At 40.0% G+C, this 16,543-nt stretch overlaps 1 protein-coding gene across 1 annotated transcript in view; it reads right to left on the reverse strand.

The window, feature by feature from the left end:
- Positions 1-333: 333 nt before the first annotated feature.
- The window catches only part of LOC146483741 (zinc finger MYND domain-containing protein 11-like), an 18,452-nt gene continuing 2,242 nt past the window's right edge, over positions 334-16,543 (reverse strand). The window contains exons 2-11 of the mRNA XM_085105880.1: positions 15,156-15,332; positions 14,002-14,091; positions 13,523-13,615; positions 12,433-12,520; positions 10,973-11,028; positions 8,994-9,071; positions 7,934-7,993; positions 6,522-6,586; positions 5,677-5,824; positions 334-5,272 (exon numbers count right to left, since the gene is read on the reverse strand). Coding sequence (XP_084962006.1) covers positions 4,490-5,272; positions 5,677-5,824; positions 6,522-6,586; positions 7,934-7,993; positions 8,994-9,071; positions 10,973-11,028; positions 12,433-12,520; positions 13,523-13,615; positions 14,002-14,091; positions 15,156-15,332 — 1,638 coding nt within the window. The 3' untranslated portion in view covers positions 334-4,489. The remainder of the gene's footprint in view (positions 5,273-5,676; positions 5,825-6,521; positions 6,587-7,933; positions 7,994-8,993; positions 9,072-10,972; positions 11,029-12,432; positions 12,521-13,522; positions 13,616-14,001; positions 14,092-15,155; positions 15,333-16,543) is intronic.

The following is a 16,543-nucleotide window of genomic DNA, read 5'->3' on the forward strand; positions in this document are numbered from 1 at the left end:
CCCCTAGTCTACACATTTGGTACACCCAACCCCCTAGTACCACACACTTAATACACTCAACCCCCTAGGACCCCTAGTGCCCCACGTTCCGAAAATAAGCAAGGATTTCACAAGGGCTTAAAACCCCAACCAAATCTTTGAGAACCCCTCCCCCCAGCCTCCTACGTTGGCGCTCTTTGGGTTCGTCACGCATTCCTCCAACTGGGGAAGGAATGCGTGACGAGCCGAAAGAGCTTCTGCGTAGGAGGCTACCTTCCCCTCTCCTCCAGTATTCATTTGATTTGAGTGGGTAATTAGGACTGAAAACAACGATAGAAAATTGAAAGCGGCAAATAAACTTTTGTCTGCTTTTATTAACTGCAAACAGTTATCATTCCTTTACACAGTTCACACTGTTCTATACTAACTGGCTACAGCGCAACCACTGAGGGTCTCCGAGAGCGATTACATGATGTCGTATTAAAAACTGCGAAAAGTGAAGGATGAGTAACACAAAAGCGGTGGTGCGTTTCATTTGGCGACATAATTCAGCTGATTGGCTCATAAATCTTTCCTCGCAATTCCTTTTTGCTGGGACATTACCGTTTTCAGACAAATTTATTAAATTTATTTGAAGACCACCGTCCACGTTACCTAAAGGAATTTTCACATGACTGAGTACTCATTACGCCTACTTAAAGAGGCAGTGTCACCTATTTTTTGTGTCACTTTGAATAGCCAAAAAATATAGTTGAATCGATGGAATCGTCAAAATAATGGTTCAGTGTTGTTAACAATTACCCTACTAATGCATAGAAAGTAGTATTAAGTATGTATGGCTGCAGATCGCTTGGATGGAAATGGATTGCAACTTGAAAAAAATGGCCATTTTTTTCAAGTTTATCCTGTATATTGTAGGGAAGTCGCTAAAAACTGATTTAAAGTTTGTTCTTCCTCTGATAAATCCCCTAATATTTTCTTTCCGGTGCTCTAACAGCAATTTCATGTTAGAAAAAAGAAGAAGGGTTCTCTGTCAAAAATTTAAGCAGTTTGGACAAGTACAGCAAAATCGCCGTGACAGTGCCTCTTTAAAAACAACAACAACAACAACAATAAAAATAGTTGGTCGGAAAACCTATTGTAACTGTCTTGAAAATGATGAAAATATAATTTTTAAGTTAATCTTACTGCAATTAAAAAAAAAAGTAGAAAAAGTAAGACTGAAGAAAGAGTTCATTCGAAGCAAACTTTTAAGCAGAGGTAATACTGTTATAAAAAAGAGCATTATTCATTCTCGTACAGCTATTAATAAATACTACTTATAAATACACTCGCATTCCAAACGTCAAGTCACTTCTAACTTTCGCAAAATGCAACATTAACACAGCTGAACGCCTAGAATATAGCCTACAATTTAACAATTCATATTACTTAAATTACATATTAGATTGAAATTTAATTATTCATAGAAGTCTCTTTCCCCATCCCTTACCATATTTCTTTACGGATTATTATTTGTGTTCAATGATTTTGTCGTGTGTGCGAGACCCGTGGTTTGTCGAGTTAAAAGCCGCGTCTTGGCGCCAAATAAGTCTTCAATTCATTTTGCTTACTTCAGTATTGGTCGCCTTATGGCTAAAGTAAGTTAAGTACCTCGATAACTTTCCAAAATTACGTTTTTGTCTCTAGTCAGAAAGTGCTAACGTAGTTGGTGGTAGCACTCCCTTTGAATTACAGTATTGACCTAACTAACATCTATGCAGTGGCGACAAATAATTGCTAAACTTCTTCTGATAACTTTTGCTCTTGTTTTTGCATAAAAAAATATACAAAACGACTGTAAATTAACGTCCAAATTTCTCCTTATGGAAGACCACAGTGGAACACTCTTACAGTGTATGGCCAATTAGAGGACGAATACAGATTCAAAGAAACCAACTCAAGGCCACCGGTGAACAACGATTGGTCCGTTCTGAGAGCTACATTCGAATTCTGATTGGATAATTGCTGTCGTGAAAGAATGAGAATGGATTTGTCGTCCGCAACGAAGCGATGTCAAAGACATCAATATTTGGCCAGCAAATTGTTGTATGAAACTTGTGGCAAAATGATTGCTTTTGACATTGAGAGAAGCCTGCGAAAGCAAAAGAGCTCTCTTCGCGGAGAGTCAGTAAAACAAAAGACGGGAAAAAAAGCGTCTGCTCTCGCAGGCTATACTGAGAACGACCTTCATAGATGTCGAAGCCTCCGCTATTCGTATAACAAAGGCATTTTTTTAAAGTGAAAATTTGAAATTTTGAAAAATTCTCCCAAATGGTTCTTCAAGAAATGGGATGGCGCGCAACAGGCCAAGTCCCGACTTGCGACAGGAATAACACAAAACACAACAGTACAGGGTTTAACAAAAAATGTGCACTTGGTATGGAACAATAGACTTGACAAAAAAAACTACAAAATGGACTTGGCCTATATGAACATTACCCAAGAATTGTACGAAACCCGAAAGGAGAAGCTGGATTTTATCACACGGAAAGGGCGGACTGAAAAGGGCCAATTAATTACTTCCTCGTATGGTATTGGTATTTGCTTAACCCCTAAAATTATGATTTTAAAAAATATTGCATTTTCATTTTTAACCTTTATCAAAACTAAGCTAGCCCATTGTGCAACCCATTTCCCGCTAACATTACATATTAAAGATTTAGCATTAACAAGTCCAAATTTTAAGGTGTTTGCAAACCGCGTCTTGTTGGACGTATGTACAATTTTGCTCTTGACGGGATCATAAAAATAGATGCTAAAGACGACGGTCACCTTGTGCAAAACCACTCTTGATTTTCGAAACGCGGTTGCGAAAATTAATCAACGCGCCAATAAGCCTGGTTTCAATTTGATCGCCGTAACAGATCATTAACGCCAAAATAGCGGCTTGGGAATTGTAGCGATTACACCAAAGCCTTTCTGTAAACGTCTGAAACTACTTCGACTACTGCAATCAATACACGCCCTAAGTTTTAACTTTTATGTTTCCAAATGGTCGCTTTGATGCTTTGTTACTTGTCATTCAGCGATCGAATTGGATTGCCAAAGTAAACAGACGTTGTTTCGCGGTGCCTGATAGGTTAAAAAGAAGCTCACATCACTTTTTCAACCAATCAGGAGTAAAAACCAAAACCAATAAACCAATAGCGTCGGCCCACGTTTTCCCGCGCTTGAGGCCATGTACTGTATTAATTGGTTCATTGTGCTGTTTACGTTCATTCCCATGGTTTTGGTTTTACGACATTCAATTCAAAATATTTCTATACAGAAACCAGGCTTAAATTGAAACTAAAGCTCTATGTTTGACTGTTACAGCATTTAATATATATGCAAAGGAACTGTCCTTCCTGGTTATTTGGTTAAACGTCGCAATTATTGCAAACTCAAAAGGAAACTGCATACTTACACGAAAAAATATACACGGCATCTCCTTGACTGGCAACATTGACTTTTTCATTGCCTTTCAAAATTTTTTCTTACCAAACCCAAACGAAACAAATTGAACGTTACAAAATACTCGAAAGGAGCGATTTTGACAAAGTTTAGTTTTTTGTTTTGTTTTGGAAAATACCACTTCGGAGGAGAAAACCTTGCCCTAAAATCACAAACCTGAAACATTTTCACAGCCAGTATATGAATAAAATCCTATTTACAATATTCTATTGAAATTGCAGCCATAAACAAATTGAACATCAAGCTTTGCTTCGAATCCTTCGCAGTCGTTACATGTGTTTTTATGTCTGTCCTTTTCAATGATTATGGCGTGACGCGTGACAGCTGAGACGGACAAACAACCAAGCTGTCACGCGTTACTTTACGACTAGACTAGTAACAACAGCTGCAAAGGAGCCCAAACAACAACGAAATAAATTAAAGCCATGATATATTAAAGATGAGTACTAACTATCTACAGTTCCACTTCAAAGATGAAAACTAGACGGCGGTTTTCCGATGACACAGAAACCGAAAACAAAATCGGCCACAAAAAAAAAATAAATAAATTGCACTCAATGGCATTTGTCAATTCAAAAGTATTACCGGACTATAAAACCTACAATAGCCTATTCATGAAGAACAGGTTTGGCAGCATGTCTTCAGATTGTGGTATCATTGAAGACAGCTGATGTATAAAGAGAGTGGAGACGCTTATGGAGATAAGCAGTATTTCAGTGGAAAATTTAAACGCTATTCACATTTGAAGGCAACTTAGCAAGACGTTGATCCACATCCATGATGATAAGATGGTTGATTTGGGGCCTAAATTGAATGCTTTAGGGCATTCAGCTACCCTTCAACTCACAGTGTTTAGATTTCTCAGAAGCTGTAGGCTAAAAACTCCTCGTTTTTCAGCCGCAGCAATCAAGTCATCGGATAACCGCTGTACTAACAAACTTTGTTACATCACCGTTTTACAACAAAAGCAGTGGCGGTTCTGTGCAGCTCCCCATCACCATGGTAAGAAGTGACGTCACGTGCGGGCCATGGGGCCATCTCTACTGCAGTTGCAAGGGACTCTCATGCAGTGGAACCTGTGAGTGCACCAGTGGGTTTTCTGACACTCTAAAGTACAATAGCTTGTGTTCCAACAACACGGATAAAACGCCTCCGCGCGGCAATGCGCGCACCACTGCTTCTTCTTCGCCAGGTTTACCGCATCCTGTACAGATTTCTCCGCCTCGTCCTTGGCGATCTGAAGCGCTTTTTGAATATGCTTCTCCCTATCCTGTTTGCTTTTCTCCACCGCCTTCTTCACCGCCTCCTCAGTCACGCGCTCTCGCTCCAGTCTCTCCTTGTTAACGGCTCTCTTGACAGCCTGCTGAACCTCGCGTTCTTTGTTCTTCTGCGAATCTCGCGTTACCTTCTCGACGAGTTCTTTTTTCTCTTGCCGCTCGCGTTCGAGCGCATCCTGTAACATTTTAATAACACTGGGCTGATCCCTGGTCGTGGACAAGTCGATAGTTGGAGCATTGCTGCTACAGTTCTCCGACATTTCGTGACAACTCTGTTCGCTAACAGACTTGTCACGCAACACTCGCTGGTCCTGTTCCTCCTTTCTCCGTTTCACGTCTTCTGCAAGCTGCTTGGAACGTTCTCGTTCGCAATCCAGGCTGGCTTTCACCGAATTCAGCTCTTCTTGCTGTCGGGCTATTTTTTCCTCCAACTGCTTAATTTTATCCTTATCCTCTTGATTATATGATACATCGGTCTGAATTTCCTTCACCTGCGTTTTGGCAGGAGATGGTAACGATTTCTGAAAAAAAAAAAAAAATTGCAAAACAAAATTAACTTCATTTCTTGCGCTGAATGTGATTGGCCAGATGTGATTTATTAAAGGGACTATGTCACCCCAGGCGCATGCGCGCGTTGATGAGAAGCACTGAAATCGTTGGCCCAACTTTATCAAATACCGTCGAAGAGTTAAGGAAACTATTTTCATCTGTTTGAATCGCGTTCATCTTCGGAAAATTAGCTGAATTTTTTGTTTACAAACGTTCTTTTGAGAAGCTGTTTTTTTGCGATATTTGTGAAAGCCTTTGCAATGGCGGCAAAGCAAAAATCCCGCGACGAGTTGTATGCAACTTAGTCTCAGCCGAACTCTACTGCGCATGTGCCCCAGCTGACATAGTCCCTTTGAGAACAGACAGTTATAATTACTTCTTCTTTTCTAGAATCAGGGTACAACAAAGCAAGCTGTCTTTGATATTCCTTCATCTCTTCACACGCTTGAACCCATCTCTGAGATCGTTTCTTTACTTCTGGTCTGCTTGTGATTGGCGTGACATGTTTTCGGCCAACCCAGGCCCTGTTGAGAGAGGAAGAGCACAGTCACCATTAAAGACACATCCACTTACACAATTCCATGCGCACTAATCTCATAGATTGAGCACGCCTGTAGCTCACCAGCGTGAGAGCCTGAACTTCTAGACTATGAAACTAGTCTACGTGGGTGCAGGGTAAGCTTGAATGGCGCGTAAGGACCTAGAAACGAGTTGGGTGTTTCCCACCTTCCCACCTGAAATTAGTCACCATCAATTCCCACCGAGACCAAGCGGGTAGCAACAGGCTTCCCGCACGCTCAGAGCGCTTCCGCCGTCTGAGCGCGCGGAGAGCCTGTTTGCAGACTGACGAGCGGGTAGAGACGGCCGGCTTACTAGCTTGCGGCGGCTGAATCAAAGCCCAGAAAAGGCGTCTGCTCTCGCAGGGTAAGCTGCGAGTTGCCATTCATTTTCACTGCATATTATATAAGTGAGAAGGCAAACAAGTATGCTTTTGTATACAGCCCGAACACGCAACCTTTTCTACTCCGAGCGCGTGAAAAAATTTCCTTGCCACAGATGGTTTTTCACATACATAAACCTGCACTTTCCACCGTCCTTGGGAAAAAAAGTCTACTCTTAAAACTTTGGTTCAGTTTACTATCGAAAGAGCGTTGCGTTATGCGTGCATGACGATCTAAAAATATAACTGGCGAGGAGTAGAAGTACAAGACGCTTACGTACCTCTGATGAGCAGTACCAAAAAATCGAACAAGAGCTTTGGTGTTATCCTCGCTCCAGCTTAGCATCTGTAACAGAAGTTGTCCCAACATTATTGCCACAAAGTACTTTAAACTGACACACAAAAAATCACAAGTGTTCACTACGCCCAAAAAGGAGGGAAAGAGAGAGAATAGAAATAAATAGAAGGAGAGATAAGAAAGAGAAATAATAAAAAACTTGGCAAGAACTTTAAAGAACTTGGGCGTTCTGTCGATTGTCAAACTGGGTACAATCAATACGGTCATCCTCATTTTCCAACACATTCATTAGGAATTCACGAATTTTGATTTTCAAATTTACTTTCCGTTCTTTGCGCACATAAGGTGAAATGCAGTTCCAGATAGATGCCCCAGTTCTTGAGCAAGAAATCCTCTGAACTTCTAGCCTCGAAAAATGTAGTAAAACAATCGCCGCGGCTTGCTGATCTGTAAGTGTGAATAGTTGTCTAGTTTGGGGGGTGAAATGCCACGCGATACATCAGGCATCAGTTTAGCAGTTTCTTTAAAGTATAACTTATTCATAGGAAGTAAATAAGAATCTCTGAATGGAGGCACTGTATGCATTCGGAATTGGTCATGCAGAAATGTCGGTCCTGTCTCTAACGAACCGTCGGCGCCCATTCTCAGTGCTAACATGTGGTCGGCTGGTGTGATTTCTCTGATAAGCTTCTGTATGAATATGAACACAAATCTGCATAACAGCCAGAAGTCAACGGAATTTGCCGAGTGCTGGAAAAAACACTTGAACCTTAAAATTTTTCTCTTTATCAATGTCTTCTTCCCCAAGGAGAAAGGAACTACAATGGTGGACAGAAGGGCTTGGAGTCCTTGGAGAAACTGTCAAAGTTTACGTTACTTAGTATGACCTGACCAAAGATGCTATCTGTTTTAATAACGCATTGTACTCTCCCATCCCCCTCTCCAAAGCAGGGTGGGGGAGGGGGGGGGGACGAGGACGAGGATTAGGGAGCTTTAGCAACGACGACGGCAACGGCAGCGAAAACGTCACTATTAAAATGAATCCACGTTTTTCAAACGTCGTTGGGATTATTCCAACTCGTTTTAAATGTCAAATGTTGGTGAAATTTCCTGGAGTTGAATTCTTGGAGACCGCACCCAAGTATAGTCGTGTGTTTACGTCCTTCATAAAACGTCCCGTCAGGAAATTTAACGTCCTAGTTGTGCAGTGACAGCAAAGAAATGTACCAAAAAGGGTAATGCACGTGCAGATGTTGTTGTTTCAGTTTAGCCTACTGCTTTTTTGACGTTCTCGTTGCCGTTGCCGTCGTCGTTGCTAAAGCTCCCGAGGTAACGTTTCTGTCGCTAGGTAAGGAAATAACGGAAATGAGAATTTGTGCAAGACATTTCACTTACTTTTGCTGGCCATGGAGGTTCTCCGGTCATCTTGGCCCAAACAAGCTCATGTGGAAAATACTACAACAAAACAGAACATTAATTTCACATAGCTGTTACAGAAACAAGTTAGTATTTTCATCTGCATCTTTAAGTAGGAATATTGTAGCCAGGACAGCATCACGGTGCCATGAGCAATACAAAATAACATACCATTCACGAAAGTATTACATGAACGTAGCTACTAAAATTTTATGCTAAAATTGTGTCTTGGGAGTGACGGTAGTCACTGACTTGTAGCTAACTTGAGGTTCTTTTCTGAGTCTGTATGTTCATAACCTGTGATGGAAAGTTATTCTAGTTGAACAACGGTCTTTGTCGGCTAAAAAATAAATTGGAATTCACTACCAATGATTTGATATGTACAGTCAACTCCCTTTATTGCGGACACCCTCGGGACCGCGAGTTAGTGTCCTTAATAGCGAGAGTCCGTCATAGCGGGAATTTATTTCAGTCAAACGTCTCTAATTTATTTTTGCCGGGGATTTAGCTGCTGTCCGTATTATCGGAGTGTCCGTAATAGCGAGGTGTCCGCAAAGCGAGAGTTGACTGTAGTTCAATTGCGGGCCAGTCCAATGTATCGATGTGCCGATGTATAAATCAAAGAATAAAGTTGTCGTAAAGTTTTTCCAGAAAATATCCATACCCCCCACAGAAGAGATTTTCTATAAGACCCCCCCCCCCCCCCAAAAAAAAAAAAAAACATCTCTGAAAACTCCAAATTAGTATAGGTCCATACTTTGCTTTAAATTGTTTGCCCTTGGGGGACCCCTGAATCCCCCCCCCCCCGCGGAAATTTCCAATCCCATTCTGCAAGTTCAGTTCAGTAGGGGAGTGGGGGTATGGATTTGTTCTGGTACTACAAAATGTGATTTTTTATTGGTATGGCAAGCTAGTTTTTAGCACCTTGATGATTTACGTCATACATAAGTACACAGTGTAATGGCTGCCTCATCATGCGTGATTAATGTAGCCGAGTTATTTTGCAAACTGTAATCCATATAGACCAATCTATACTTACACATGGCTTACAAAACCAGTTTTTGGTTCGTGTATTGGACATCAAATAACAATCAGGACATCGGATCATTTCTTCAAGCTGAAAAGCAAGAAAACAAGATTTTAGCAATCATTTTTGGTAGCCTGCGAGCAAGCTCTTTTGGGGGTGGGGGGCGGGAGGGGGGAAAGAGGATCCACCCCCAAGAGAGCTTGCTAGCAGGCTATCTATTTGGGGGAATTGGCGATGCGGGAGGTTAACACTGTTAAAAGATTACAGGCTTTACGCACCACACAGTCAAATATGGCCCGAGTATAAGCTGGAAACAGCTTCTTGTTTGATAAGGGAATACAAGACAATTTGGAGGGAGATTCTAGCTTTTTTTGTAGGCACCCCTTCAAGCTATAGACACATGATACTGAGAAGCAGCATGATCAAATTTAGGTTAAAATGGTGACTGGACACAAGCCTAGTGACACAGAACCAGTAAGGAAGGGATAAGTACACCCATATAATAATATTAGGCCCAATTCAGACGCCGTACTTCACATGAGCCAAATTGAATTCGAATTTAGACCGACCCAGATTATTAATCCCGGCTGAATTGATTCAGATGCCCAACTTAATTCAGCCGAAATTAATACACTAATTAAAAGCATATTACGACTGAAGAAAATTGCGGATTTGTTATAATTTATGTTTTTGATTCAGCTCATGTGAAGTACGGTGTCTGAATCACAGCCAACCCACAACCGTTATTCCCAGCTAAGCCAGGCAGGAAAAATTGCTGAGCTGATCCGAATTAGATCGGCCGTTCTGAATTAATTCAGACGCCGTACTTCACATGAACTTAATTCATTGTATTCGTTTCGGCTCATGTGAAGTACGGTGTCTGAACCGGGCCTTAATTACTTTTAGGGGTGTGAGACCCAAAAAGATTTAGTTTTTAGAGTCCTTCTGGCATTAACTATGGGCTAGATTTTGACCACATTTGCTAAAATAGGACAACATTATTTTGTGAACTAGTCAGAAATAGAGCATAGATTTTTCTTGTTTGAGTTGAAGCTTTAATTTGGGAAAAAATCCCATACATTCTTTTGTATTTTGGTGCTTTTTAGAATTATTGTTGCTGAATTATCTCTAAAAAATGTGTGGTTACCCCCAATTTTCTTTTTGGATCCCAAGAGCCCCTGCTAAGATCTACTTTTCCCACATAGTCATCAACCGTGCAAAAATACTTTGGTGTTAGTAGGTACTGTCCTTAAACATATGGGTAGAAGGGGGAACTGTGGGAAACACTACAGGGCTTCAAAGATGTTCAGGGATCTAGGGTTTGGGGCTAAGAAATGAAGTACTTGTGATTTCACAGAAAGGAAAAAAGGATCTAGGGAACCATCACAGTCCTGATGTCTTACTGAGTCCTAACACTTTCACTTTATCATCTACTATCTATCAGGTGAGCGTTAATTTTAAGTGCAAACTTGCCCAATGTGGTATTAAAATAATATTATAGATCTTTCAAAAGCAATAAAAGTCAAACAACCATCGGTGAACATGTGAACAAAATAGTTTTTTGTCTGCTAAGTATCAGAGCTTTTGAGAAATGGGTCTCCAAGCTCCCATGAATCAAAACCAGAATGTGCAGTTCCAGAGAAAATCCACACCCACCCCATGGAAGGTCATCAGAAATTCCTAGGGGGAGGGGGTCTTAAAAGTCAAAATTTTAGTAGCAAAGTACGAAGCTAAACTGGAATTTCCTGGGGGGGATGGGGGGTGCAAAACAAAAAACCTTCTGTGGGGGGAGTATGGATATTTTCTGGAACTGCACAATCCTGGACAGACATATGCATCAGGCTCCGAGCTTCATAGCAAAAATTTCAGGACGACAATGCTTCCTGGCATGCCCCCTTGACATAACAAAAATTTACTCATAGAAGTACATGTTCACAAAAGCTGTGCCCTGGGTGAGTCCGAAAAAAAATTAAAACGGTTTCATTTCTAACCTCTCCATCACAATCTTCCATGATGGCCTCTGCAAGATCAGTCATATCATCATCATCTGAAAGAGGAAATGAGTTGATAGAGGTCTTTTTTTCATCCAGCAATACAGGCATACTTGAAAAACAAAAAAAAAAACCAGGATTCTGAGTTCCCTGACAGGAGTTGAACCCATGACCTTCCAAAATGAGTTGTTACAACATCAAAACTCCTTCAAATTTGGTCTCCCAAGGGAGAAACACCTTCAACAAGTGAAGAGGCAACAGTGAAAAAAGCTACACACTGTATAACTTTAACTCTTTAGGCCAGTTCATACTGGTGACGGAATCAGAATTGGAATTGGAACCAGAAGCATAAGGAACCTTCCGTGCTAGTGTGAATCAAAATCTGGAGACGGAATTACAATCATAAGCTCCACGGAATCGGAATTGCAAGGATCAGAATGTTTCCTTTTTCTTCTGATTCCATCGCTTGCGAACTGGTTGACCAGAATGGGAGGTGCAAGTAGACGAATCAATCAATCAATCAATCAATCAATCAATCAGATAGCTCATTCCCAATCCCTTTACGTGAAATCTATTAAGAACACAAAACATGGCAGCCTTCCGTCATTTTGAATGAATGTGAAACGTCCGTTTCAGCTTCTGCCATATTGATTCACACTGGATCAAAAGATTCTTCTGATACTGACTCCAATTCTGATTCTGCTTCTGTTGCTAGTGTGAATCAGGCATTAACCTTCAGGATCAACACAAACATTCTCCTAACTGCTCTTCATATATTTCACGTGGCACTAGTTGGGAGAATCTGTTTGAACAGCGAGACAGTTTAAACTTAAGCCCTGTTTATAAGCAGGTAGGGTAAACCTAGTGCTAAGGTTACCCTAACACTCCCACATTTCTTCTTTTTTTCATTGACGTGTATACAAGCTAGCTAGGGTTACCCTGGCGCTAGGGTAACCCTAGCTGAGTGCTAGGGTTACCCTGGCGCCAGGGTAACCCTAGCGCTCAGTGCTTTATTGTATTCCATAGCCGCGTTTAACATGGCAACTTGCTGTCCCTTTCTAGAAATGAGAAGGTAACGCAGCAAAACTCCATGGCACTGATGACAACAGAATCGAAGTAACTGCCAGAACCCTTCCCTTTTTGGCCATTTTGTTTGCAATGCGTGCCGTTACCAAGCATATTAAGCTGTCCCGGGTGGTAGGGTAACCCTAGCTGTGAAATTTTGCTTGTAAACCCGGGCTATCTTTGACCCGCCTGCTACGGTAACCCTAGCACTAGCCCTGGGTTACCCTCTCTGCTTGTAAACTGGGCCTTACTTTATTCTCGAGACTTGCATGTTTGATCAAGTGACCAGTAATATTAATAGTAAAGAGAAACTAGATGTTGATCACTACTGGGGTTAAAGGGTTGAACAAACAAAAAGAATGCACGATGTATGAAGAATACACAATATGCTATACCTCCAAAATAAATTAGTGCATTATGGAACATCCACTGGGATTCTTCCCTGAATTCTTTGGGAGTCTTGAAAGTTTTCCTATCTACCAACTAGAAAATAAATGTCATGTCACAATCCAACTCATAACACGAGTGCCTAGAAACTAACAATGGTCATACAGCTGTAGCGGAGTACAAATCAGGCAGTAATCTGGCAAGTAAATCGCATATTTTGGAACATTTATATGTTAACTCTCAGCATAGTTAATTGAGGGACTGGTTAGGGAACCTTGCCATGAAAACAATGGTGCTGCAATCTATGTTGGAAGGGCCGCGACCCTGCACAATCCTTTGTTTTAATGTTCACACCACAGATGAATATCTTAACAAAAACGGTTCGATTGGTCAGTTGCTCCAACACATTCCGAATTCTATTGTTGCTTGTGTAGGGTGTAGGCCAAAAAGGCAAACAAAAACATATAACAAAGAAGTTTGTCAGGTTTCATAACCATTGCCTTTAATTAACTATGCTCTCAGACATAAAGTCCTGATGCTGTTTAAAGACAGAAAATGATAAAACAAACAAAAACGTTTGCTAGTCTCAAGCAGAGCTTTCTATTACTGAAATGGAACCCAAATCAGAAGCACAGTCCAACTAACAGCTGTCCTAGTATTGTCAACTCAGAGCTGTCGTTTAGAACAGTAACCTGTAACACATATTACGGCTGAATACCCAAGAGAGACCCTTGATGTCACAGGTGATCTTGACAATTGTGGGCTCACTTTACCCAAAAAAGCACCAAGCTAAGGTTGTTACGGTTGTGAAGATCAATGCAACATGTGGCTGAAAACTACATAAGAGCCCTGTAAACTAAACAGATGCAGCTGTGTAACTATACTTAAGCTGCAGCACAAATGTGCAAGGATCTAATCAGATGCTAAACAAACTGCATTGCTAAAAATACTACAGAGAATTTACTAATTTATAAAGACGTTACATGGATTAGACATGTCAAACATCAACATTCTGCTCCACAGGTAAGAACAGGATCTTGAATTATCTTGGCAAAGCTAGCTGGCTTTAGTGCAACTTTAATTTCACAGCTCACAAACCTTTTGTAGTTTTGTTAGATCCATTGGTTTAAACACAAACTCCTCATAATCAGGATGCTCATCCAGTGAAATTGGATCCATGTATTCCTTTGCCTACAAAAAAGAAAACAACCTGATTACAGATCAGTCTTTGTTACGGTTACGCAAGGTTGATTCGCAACATACCAAGGAGTTTTTTAGCAGCCACAATACTTTGCACTGGAATGTTACATGGAAAAGTTTTGCAATTCTACATCTCACACATTCAGCACATCAAACCCAAATCAACGAACTGTTAACAAAACTAGCCTTACATGTTTAAAGGCTATTTTCGGCCCAAAGGCAACATAATTTCTGGCATTTGATGAAGCACCTTTGCCTCATATCAAATTATTTATAAATAAAGCGCTTGATTCAATCTTTATACTCTGCACTGAAAAACAGCAAGAACAAAAAATAAATATACAAATGTTAAAACCATTATTGTATTGTAAGAATACCTTTTCTTTCATCCTTTCTAAGGTAAAGTTCAAAAGCCTTGCCACCTGTTCAGTCGTCTTGTTTGATATGAGGGCAGGTAGCTTCTGTGGCTGGAAATTCAATTATCCACAAAACTCAGTCATGCATAAGCCTTATTATTTCTCTTCTGAAGCCATTATTAATATATCAATATAGTGGTTAAATTACAATTAGCTCAACAATCTCTTTCCTTTATGTGTAAACAAGCAACCACCAACTCTAAAGCTCTGCTACTTTGGCTGCTAAACACTGATTGTAGCTTTTTTTATTATCTGCTTTTATTATCCCAATCTTATTTTCTTTTTTGTCTTCTTCCTTTATTGTACAAGCTCATAACCCGAATAGTGTGCACAAAACAATCAAGACTAAAGACTGAAGACTTGAAATGATAAATTATGTCTTTCCATGTTCGAGGATAAGTTATCACAAGCTTTATGCCATAGAATGCAAATAGGTGCCATGTTGGAAACCCCTCATGCCTAATCTGATGAAGAACACAGACTTCTGCTTGCCACTTGTGGCATATTCAATTAATCATGTTCCAAAACAACAATGAACACTATAATTATGGAATAGTCTACGTAAAGCAATTCACAAAACTTAAGCTAAAATCTGTCACTGCCTTGCACTGAGTGGAATCCACATCAAACATATGGTATTTCTAAAAGGCTCCAAAGTCATCACAGAAAATTTAAAAATACCCATCATAATAAGAAAGAAATAATTTTTTAATAATAATAATCATTACAAGAAAGCAAAGCCAAATGAATATAACTCCCCACAAACTGACAGGAGTTGTAATTTGGCTAACAGATAATTAAAAAAATGTCACAGTAAATTAGCAGGATTAAATAAATGCATGCAACTAGCTAGGTGAAAACTACTTTGTGCTTTTAAACGAAAATTGTACTTAGTACTCATTCCAATATTTTGATTTCAAACAATTTGCCTGAAGGAAGGGTTACTTACGAAGTAAATTTTAATATCAGTAGGTTTCAGTTGACTGGGCAACGTGTGATGTGTGAAAACGTTATTGTGTGGGCGAGTTATGTCATATGTTGTGCAAGACAGAGCATAAGTCAGAGCATCAGTTGACTGTCAGGTTAAGCAATCGGTTTCCAATTAAATCTGATACCTGACAAGATGGGCATTTCCATTTGCCGTTGGTTACCGAACCAGAATGTGCACACTTCTTGTGAAATACACGTGGACAGTAATCACAGGCAATAACTTCTCCTGCTTTGTGGCATTCCCAACAATACCAGTCGTGAGTGTTGGACGTTAGCTTCTTCTTTTGTTCTTCTAGTTCATCCTATCAGAGATTAAGAAAATGATCAAAACATAGAAGAAAATATAACAAAGAGAAGAATACCATCAACTTTGAGTAGTACAGTAACAGGTGCTGAAGACAAACATTAGCAAATTGCAAACAGAAGAAACTAGACACGTGTCAAGGAGACCGGATCCTGTTTTAATACGACAACACAGCCTGTGTTCAAGATAGAATTGTCAGTCAACTGCACGTTATTTTATTAAAATAAACACAGTTTCACTGGTAAAGCCAAACATCTGTTTCTGAAGTTTAGTTCTACCTTTCTTGAACCTTCACCATTATAGTGTTTAGGTCAAGAATGTAGCCCAGAAACTCTTTACCCGTATTCCAAACCTGAAAGTATGTCACTATGAATTTCAGAACTCTAAAATATTATAATTATTCTCCCATTTAAGAAAACTTTTATACTCTGCCTTTCAACTAGAGGAAAAACCAAACTTACCTATACAGAATTTTGGACCAAAGGGCTTTAAATCCCATACCTTTTGGTGTTGCAGATGTACATGTACAAATACAGTTACCATGACAGTCCACTCAGACATTACGTGTCTCTTCAACAGTGTTTTATCTATTCCTCTTTCTTTTTTTCTTTTTTAACCTTGTAAGGAGTTATCCACTTTTGTATATAATTCTTGTTTTTGATACATTGAAAGTCATCAAACACAAAACACACAAAAATGGGAAAAGATCATTACTGACATTTTAGCTTATAATGTTAGAGAAAAAAATTGTTCCTTGGTCCTGTCATATTATATCAAACAAAAAGGTTTCATTTGCAGGATTGAAAATTTCTGTTCAAGCACAAGCTTTCGATTCCCTCACGGAATCTCTGTCAAGTGGTGTTGGACGTTTTTGTCACATGATTAAGTTGATAAAATATCACGTGACAGAACGTCCCGGTAGATCGCCGGAAGCTGGTATCCAACGTCGCGATTCAATGTCGGAGCCTGGCAATGAATTTCAATAGCCTTTCTAATTCTTCTAATTCTTCTTCTTTTCTTCTTCTCAGTACAAGATCGTCAACGACTGCAGTGGGTGACCACCTAAGGAACACGAGGCATGGCCTCGATCTTTCTTCCTCTTCAATTGTTGTAAGGGAGAACGACACCTTCAAAACAAGAATTAGAGAGGCTATTGAAATTCATAGCCAGGCTCTGACATTGAATTGCGACATTGGATATGAGCTCCTG

Source organism: Pavona decussata, unplaced genomic scaffold, assembly GCF_977016875.1.
Source record: "Pavona decussata unplaced genomic scaffold, jaPavDecu1.1 SCAFFOLD_38, whole genome shotgun sequence".
NCBI classification, from domain to species: domain Eukaryota; kingdom Metazoa; phylum Cnidaria; class Anthozoa; order Scleractinia; family Agariciidae; genus Pavona; species Pavona decussata.